Raw genomic sequence first — 9,423 nt, 5'->3', positions numbered from 1 at the left:
ATTTCCTCTTGCTTAGCTCTTTCCAGGATTTTTGATTCTATATCTTGTTCCTGTTTGGAGAGTTCCTCTGTTCGCCCATCATTAATGATGGATTGTTGTATTTTCTTCATTTCAGTATTGAGTAGGGCTTGATCGGCAAAGATGTTACCAAATATCTTGTGGTTCCATTGTTTGATGGCCTTTTTGAGATTTTTAAGTTTTTGTTGGAATCTGGCCATTCTTGTCCCCTCGGTCGCATTGAAATTTGTCCAGCTTGATCTGACCAGCTGTTCAAATTCTGGATGAGAGAACCAAAATTCTTCAAAACGAAAAGGGCGTCTGAGATTGTGACCTGGCCTGTTCCATTGGAGCTATATGGGCCAATGATCCGATCCAGAGCAAGGGATAATGGAAGCTGTAAATTCTCCACCGACATGGGTTGCGTTGTCTGAGATTAGGAAACGATCAAGGCGCGATGCGATTTGTTGCGCTCCTACTCTCTTGTTTGTCCAGGTGAAGATACCGTTGCTTGTTGGGACGTCCATTAGCCAGTTGCTGTTGATGAAGTTCTTTAGTAGGCCGTCATCATTGTTTGAGTTGCTTCTGCCCCCTCTTTTTTCGTCCATACTGGCTATCATGTTATAATCTCCACCAGATATCCATAAAGGAAGAGGTCTGTCTCTATTGAGTTCTGACAATATATTCAGAAGTTGGCTTTTTTGAGCTGTTTCCTGTGGGAAATACACATTAGTTAGCAGTCCATGAGCATTCGTACCTGAGACGTGGAATGTGGCTTGGATGAAGTTTTTGTTAGCTTGAATGTTGCTGAGATGGATGATCCTGGCGTCCCAGAGAATTGCTAAGCCTCCCGAGGCACCTTGTGCATCTACTGCTGTGACTAGCCCTCTTGGCCAGGCCTTCGCAGCTATTCTTTCCAAAACTGTGGAGCTACACTTCGTCTCCTGCAGAAAGAGAATACTGGGTTTTTCTTGCTTCAGCATGTTTTTTAAGATTCTTCCTTTCCTGGGGCTATTAAGCCCTCTAATATTCCAAGATATTAACTTCATTGAGAAGGGTGGGGGTTTGCAGTGAAGTACTTAGTCAGTTTGGCATATCGCCCTGACTCCACCAGTATTTCTCCTATCTTGATTGTTCTTTCTAGGGTGGTTTTACTTCCCCTCTTTTTGCTGTCCTTGGTGATAAACTTGCCATCCCATGGACTGCCAATCTGGACCCCTAGAGAGTATTTTTTCTGTGCTCTGCTTAACACTTCTACTAGGTTGTCAACCTGCTGTTTCGGGATTTTTTCAAAGTTCTTTGTGCGACAAGCCTGTTCCAGACCTAAGATGTCCAGCTCCCCTATATCCAGGGGCTCCTGGTCCTCGTCCATGACTTGGGGCGATTGAAAAATATCCTCAGTTTCGATCGAGGCATTTCCGCTTGGCTGAGAGTACTCCATATCCATTTTTTCAGCTTGCTTTGACATATTTTTGTTAGGCGCTATCAGATGCTCTTGATTTGTGATTTTTTGTCCTCCTTGCATTGATGTTTCCCCCGGTTGTTGTTGCTGGACTGCTTCGTCTTTCTCCTGTTCCTCGTCCGAACCCCTCTCATCGGTTTTGTTTAGAACTTCGAATCTGTTGCTTGATGGTGCCTTATTGCTAGGATTTGCCTTGGGATTGTTGTTGGCTTTTTTGTTTCCTCTCCTTCTGTTGACTACCTTTGTGAATCCATCAGGGGAGTGATTATTGGATTTGTCCGGAAAGGAGGGTATCTTATTTAGAGGGCAGTCTCTATACAGATGTCCTATATCATGGCATTTCCTACATCTAAATGGTACCTGTTCATAATCAATGACTTGAACCCATTCAGAATCTTCGTGAAAGAAGCTTACCGTGTTTGGCAATGGTTGTTTGAGATCCATGTAAACACAAATCCGGGCGTATGAAGTATACTTGCAGAGTTTTGTTTCCTCTGCTACCCTTACAAATTCACCAATAGCGTTTCCGATCTGCTTCAGAGAAGTTTCCTCCCAATATTCCCAAGGCAATGAGTAAAGCCTTATCCACACTGGCGCATAACTCAGATCCTCCTTATCTGGGTTGAATCTTTCCACCCAGCCCTTGAGAAATAGGCCTGCAGAGTTAAAAAAATATGGCCCTCCCTCCAGGATTCTGGTTCGATCCTCTAGACAGTTGAAAACAGCAGTGAAGAAGCCCTTTGCTCCTAAATGCAGAGATATATCCCCTTTTGGACGCCATACGGTGCTGATCCAAGCTCTCAGAGCTCGTTCTGTTGGCCAAATCCCTATAAACTTGCCGATCAATGCATGATCTCGCATGTACTGTATTCGGGCATTGATTCGTTCACTTGGGACTTTTAGTAGCAACAGGTTTGCAAGTTGAGGAGCTTGCTTTATTTCTGTTCTCTGTCTCAGAGTCCTTACCCTTCTGCTGGTTGTTGTCCATGGTACCACCGCTGGCTCCATTTGGATTGTCCCAATCCGCAGCTTGCCGTGCTCTCGCGTCCAGAGAAGGGGGAGGCACTTGGCCCTCCCCCTGGGGGGGAAACATAGTTCTGGCCCGTATGGTTCCGGCCACCTGCGCTCTGCCTCGCCTGTAGCTACCGCAGGTGCCTGGCACGACAGGCCTGCCGCCTGCAGGGTTTTGTCAAAACCCTAAGGTTTCCCTCGTTGTTCCGTTCGCATCACTCTCGTTCGCCTCACCTCCGATGGTTGCTAGGGTCTACCTTAACACCTTCATGAGATACAATATGACCCAGATATTCCACCTCTTGTACTCCAAAGAAACATTTGGTGCTTTTTGCATTTAATTGTTTCTCCTCCAATAGTTTGAGCACCCTGTCAACATGTTCAACATGATCCTTCCAAGACTTGCTGTAGATTAGTAATATCATCAAAAAATACTAACAAAAATTTTATGAGGAAGGGTTTGAAAATGGAATTCATCAAACCTTGAATGTATAAGGTGCATTGGTAAGGCCAAAAGGCATGACCAAAAATTCATAGTGACCCTCATGAGTTCTAAATGTTATTTTCAGAATATCTTTAGTCTTCATTCTGATTCGATGATATACTGAACGAAGATCCAACTTGGTGAAGTAAATTGATCCATTCAATTCATCCAATAATTCATCAATGATAGGAATGGGAAATTTATCTTTAATAGTGATCTTGTTGAGCTCCCTATAATTCGGACACATTCACCATGATCCATCCTTCTTATGCACCAATACTACTGGAGTAGAGAAAGAGCCTTGACTAGATTGAATTATACTAGCCTCTAGCATTTTTGCAACCATACGTTCAATTTCACTCTTTTGGGCATAGGGATATTTGTACAGCCTGATGTTTGGAGGAACACTTCCTGGACTCAAATGAATAGCATGATCATGATCACAAATAGGTGGGAGGCCTTTAGGAGTCTCAAATACCTTGGAATGATTGTCTAAGACTTTTTGGAGATCTGGAGAAATAGATGATTTTGATGTGGGAACCTCTAGCGAACATAATTGTGCAATTATGCCTCATTGTTCCTTCTTTAGAAGCTTTGTCATACCATTAGAACTGATTATCTTTCTCGGTTTCCCTGCAATACCCTTTAATTCAACTTCCTTTCCTTCCACACAAAATTTCATGAAAAGTTCTTGAAAATTAAAAGCTATTGTATCCAAGGATTGTAGCCATTGGACTCCTAGTACAACATCAACACCACCCATTGGAATGGAAAGCATTGGGCTATTCAATACATATTCTCCCATGGATAGCTTGATATTATGGAACTTTCCAGAGAAATTTATGGTTCCTCCAGTTGCAACCATCACTTGACACTCTAGTGCTGGATATAGGAAGCAATTCAATTCCTTGGCTATCTTACAATGAATAAAATTATGGGTACTTCTTGAATCAATCAATACTATTAACTTTTTCTTCTTGATATGTACTTCTATATTGATAGTTTGAGGAGTGGTAATTCCAACCAATGCATTAGAAGATATGGTCGGATTCATTTCTTCTTTATCTAAGGATTCTTCCTGGAGTATATCCTCTTCTTTTGACATTTCTTGTTCCTTTTCTTCCTTCTCTTCACAATCTATGTAGAATAATTTCTTCTCAGCACACTTATGACCTTTAGTGTATTTGCTATCACAACTATAGCAAAGCCATTTTGCTCTTTTTTCTTCCAATTTTTGTGGTGTTGACCTTGTAGGTTGTGTAAGGCTAGGGTCAACGACACTTCCATCTTTATAGTTGTGAGTGTTAGGATTCCTGGTTGCCATAATTTTTCTTTCCATTTTTCTTGCTAACCTGAATGCCTTCTCCAATGACTCAGGTTCCCAAAGGCGAACCTCATGTTGGATATTATCCTTTCAAGTCCCTATGAACACTTTAATCCTATGCTCCTCTGGAATATATTTTACCCTTATGTTCAATTTTTGGAAGTCCTCAATGTGCTCCATCATTGAACCCTTTTGATTGAGATTTATCAATTGGCTAAAAAAGGTGTTACTTTTTGTATCCTCATAATGTGCTATCATTTCTTCCGTAAAAATTTCCCAAGTGACATTTTTTTATGAGAGCAAAGCCATCGATACCATATAAACTGATTTGGTTCCAAATATAAGGCTGCAATACGTACCTTTTGTGTGTTTTGCACATTATGGAGATTGAAAAATTGCTCCATCTGTAGTATCCATGTTCTGAGATCCTTGCCATCAAACTTCTTCATATCGATTTTTGGAACATGGTGGGTCTTCAATCCAACATTAGAGTCTATGAAATCATTATTAACATTTCTTTTGTTCTCATCAAGAGTTTCCTTTACTACACTTTCACCATTAGTAACCATTTATTATAGCAACTTATTCAAATTTATCTTCAATTCTTCCATCTTAGTGTCTATGCCATTCATCTTAGCTTCCATGCCATTCATCTTAGCTTCAGTTACCTTTTGTGAGAGTGAAATTTGTTGTACTTGGTCTTGTAATTTTGATATATCATGTTGCATTTCTTCCTCTTCTTCACGAGTCATGTTAGAGCTTTCAAGTTTCTTACTAGGTGTTTCCATTTTCTTTTTTCGAGTAATCAATTAATGCTAATAATTCTTCACTATTCCCTTTGAATTCCTTTAAACTAATTTTTCAAACCAACCTTATGCAAAATAAAAAAAAAACCTACACACCTTTTTTTCACTTTGTAAAACCTCGATATTGAATCTGTTGTATCTCTGTAACTGCAGATATTGAATATCTGAAATCATGTCTTGAAGTATCCCTTTGAGTTCTATTTCTAACTCCACAAGTCTGATCAAGATTGGATTCTCCAAGGAATAGTTATGCCAAATCTCCCACACTAACCTGATTATAGCCTAGTTCAGTATAACAAACTTGTGTGAAGTTCCACGTGTCACTCTTTCGACCTTAGTACCTAAAACTGATATACAGAAAAATACATGCCATCTTATTTTTGAAACTTCTTGCAAAATTTCAATCTGATGCTTAGAACAAAAGTTATGACGATTTTCCCCAGGTCACCTGTTCGGAATGTAATTCGGAAGTCTGCAAAAACCCTAACTTCCTCAGATCATATCTCCGTAAATATAGCTCGACAAGCTCTAAAATTCGGACCCAAAGTTCAGTACAATTTCAAATCAAATGGTTTTTTTGTTTAGCTTCTGAAACGTTGCAGAAAAATTTTTATAGCGAAAATTCCATGATGACCTGTTTGGAGCAGGGAAACCCTAGAATCCAAAGCTCTGATACCAAATGTTAGGAAACCACCTCACAAAAAGATAGAAAAGATAGATCAACACCTTATAATTCGAGGGGGCAACCTCCTTTACATTCCACAAATGAGTAATTCTTGGATGATACAAATGAATAAACCTCCCTTCTATATATAGGAGTGTAAGGGGTCATAATATAATCAAGCCGACATAATAGTAATAACATAAGGGCAGAATAATAAAAATAATGGGTTTCTGTGGGGAACACTAATAACCATATGGGGAAAATAGGGGAAAAATAATAAAATAAGGGATACACTGAAAATAGTAATGGGGGAATCACTAGTATTATAAGTACCTAACAGACAGACACCAAGTGTCGTCCCTGTCTCCCTCAGAAAGTTGCGCAGTTTTCCCAGTCAGTCCTCCCGACAGTCGACTGACTGCTCATCCAGGAAATTGCATAGTTTTCATGGGCAGGTCTTCTGCTGGATAACAATCCTCTTAGCTTAGAAACTATGTAGAGATGATCAGTAGGCTAGCCTATCAGCCTCAGTGCAATTTTCCTTGCCAACAACTCCTAGTAGGAGATTGCCAGTTCCCTCCAGTAATTGTGCAGTTTCTGATGCCAAGTTCCCAACAGCTAACTTCTTGTTCCCCTTAGGAATTGTGCAGTTTCTACTGCTAGTGACCCAACAACGAACTTCCAGTTCCCTCTGGGAATTGCGCAATCTTGACTACCATGCTCCCGAACAATTCCTCCCAAAAACTACACAATTTCTACCTGCTGATCCTCCTAGCAGCCTGACCTGTTCCTCCTGAAAATTGCCCAAAATTTTCCTTCCAACCCCTGCTACCCGCTCATTTCAGAAACTGTGTAGATTCTGCCTATATTGCCTTCCTATAGCCCAGACTGTCCCTCCCAAAATTCGTGCAAATTTTCCTTCTAGCCAAGCCAGACCTCGCGAATAGTCATTGTCGACTTGGATTGCCAATCTTCATCACTCAGTGTCTCTTAAGCAGTTTTCATCAGCAGTGATCGGATCCATCATCCCACTTCTAAACCTTGTTGCCTCTCTCGATCACCTACATCCCAAATGATCAACGCGTTGATATGTGAAACATGCTAGCAAGAATTCCCAAAAAAGTGTATAAGGAGATGTTCAAAGAAATAGACATAATTGTATCACAGGAAGAGCCATCTCAACAACAACTTGCTTCAAATGTATGTAATCATGATTGAATTTGCACATATAATTTTTTTTAGCATTAAATATTAATTTTCAAGTATTTTCTTGCAGAAAAGAAAACAAGATGGAACTCATTCATCACATAAAATAGGATGACAATGAAAAAAAGGGTTGGTTTCAAAGTTTGTGAGTAACTGGTAATATTTTCTTATAACAACTCAAGGTTTCATTTTTGTATATTTTAAGTTATTTTACAACAACCATGCTTGAATGTATTCAAATAGGTGTTGACATATGAAGAAGAGCCATTAGAAGAATTAATTGACATTGGGTTAAATAAGGGTTGTGAGTATATGTTGGCATATCAAAAATTAATTATGGAATTTGTAAGTATCTATGTTGTTTTACTTTTCTGAGATTATTATAATTAATAGAACAAAAAAATACTTTATATTAAATATATGATTTATAATGGGGTTTAAAACATGCAGTAAATAAAGTATGGAACTACGTCAGTTGAAGACTTGTTGCAACAAGGCATGAGACTTAGTTTTGAAACCATGTGCACATTTTATGAGTCACTTCTTACTATGGTACATTGCTATTCGATTTCCAATGATGTATATTATTTATTTCAATTTTCATTATTCTCACCAATGTAGATACACTCATTACACTTTGTTTTTACATTTGTAGATGGAACTGCAAGATCAAAGAAGACGAAAACGATCAATGCAATTAACAAAACATTTCTCCAAATAACCCAAGTCATGGATGTAGCTTGAGGAGTGATAGTGGTTCCAAAAAAGAATGATGATTGATTTGGATATCAATGCAACCTGTTGTATTTTTTGAAATAATTGTCTATAAAAATTAGACATTTTGTTTAATGTAATGGGCACAGTGTTCTGATTGAAAGATAAGGGGTTACCAATAAAAATCCCATTTTGTATGACAAAGAGCCTCTTATTGATATACAATAAAAAACATTTTAATTTATCAATTTTGTTATCCAACGTCGCTGTGAAATGTTACACTACTTATTAAATATATGGATGATTAAATATTATAATGAACAGATGTGAAATTTGATAATATAACAAATTAATCTAATCATCATATACAAATGCACTGATCAAATTTTAATTTATATCAATATTTGTATAAGATATATGTTGATTTTTTGATGAATAAGGGATTTACAAAATTACAATATTTGCACTGTCATAGGTCGATGTTTCCAAAAAAGAGAAAATCTCATTCAAAAAATTGGTGCGAATATAACATAAAAAAGCATCAACGCGTTATGTTATATAAAACATCGTGACGACATCTTTTTTCATGTTCGGTGCCTTTTAAGAAAATGAGAGCACTAGTGTGCATTTATCACTTCAAACTACACTCTTGTTTGAGATTAACACCCCAGTGCATTGTAATTCTTAACGCACCAGTGCTTTCACATAACTAACTCCTCGATCCTACAAAATATTATTTCTAGCCCAATGCTATATTAAAACTAACAACACTGGTCCTTTTGTATAACTAATGCACAAGGTAAATTATACTAAAAATATGCATCAACGTTGCAAGTTTAAAAAAAATCACCAACAGAACAATTATTTTTTCGTGCCACACTGTCATTGCTAGAAGCATGCCCCAGGGATTTTTTTATCTCTTAGCACGAGTGTGATATATATTACACACCAATATTCTTCACATTCAACACCTCGGTGATTTTAGTTATGTATGTTTCTTGATGCTTTTATGTATGTAGTGCACCGATGCTACATGATCCATTAAGCGCACTAGAAAAAACAAACAAACAAAACAAACAAAACAAAAAACCTCCACTCTCCCAAACATATATTTTTTTGACAATTTTTGCCAATTTTATAACACTAAAAAGCTCTGTTATAACCTCCACTAGAAGGTATTTTCCTTGTAGTGTCACTCACAATGTATGAGCTATTTCTCTAGAACCAAATTCAAAGTGGAGAGGCCTCTATATTATCTCAGTGAAATGAAAGACAAGTATATAAAAAAATACATCATGACACCTCACTTCTAGGAGTGATCTGAAAATGGGATACTCAAATCCAAAATCTTACTACACTAGTGAAATCCTTGTGAAATTCTAAGTAAAATGATTATAAATTTGACTAGATTCAGACACTATCAATTCTGGACCCTATGTGAATCTCCAAGATTCCACACAATATACTATAGGAATATTCTTGAGAATATTCCAAGGGATATACTTGTGGTAGTGTTTTTGTGGAAATGGTGTACCAAAAGACACCTCCATAGCAGTTAATTGTTCCCTGCAAAGGATCACAGGCAAAATTGTTGATGTTAATGGAAAAACTTAAATAAACACAACATTTTAAATAGTGGAAATAATGCAGACATAAACATAAACTAAACAAAGAGTTAAATACATAAACACTGCTCAAATGGAGAAAACAAATCAATAATATACTGGAAAAAGCTCCCTTTATTCACTGCCGGTA

The 9,423-nt window shown here is 37.8% G+C and overlaps 1 protein-coding gene across 1 annotated transcript; it reads right to left on the bottom strand.

The window, feature by feature from the left end:
• Window positions 1-350: 350 nt before the first annotated feature.
• LOC149200898 (uncharacterized) lies at window positions 351-980 on the bottom strand. Its single transcript, XM_089401116.1, has one exon. The coding sequence runs from the start codon at window positions 978-980 to the stop codon at window positions 351-353; it is 630 nt and encodes a 209-aa protein (XP_089257242.1).
• Window positions 981-9,423: the final 8,443 nt, after the last annotated feature.

This window comes from Pinus tabuliformis, chromosome 2_1, assembly GCF_031772625.1.
Source record: "Pinus tabuliformis cultivar Carrire ecotype Pingquan chromosome 2_1, CPIR1, whole genome shotgun sequence".
NCBI lineage: Eukaryota > Viridiplantae > Streptophyta > Pinopsida > Pinales > Pinaceae > Pinus > Pinus tabuliformis.
This window is presented reverse-complemented; position numbering and strand designations above follow the sequence as displayed.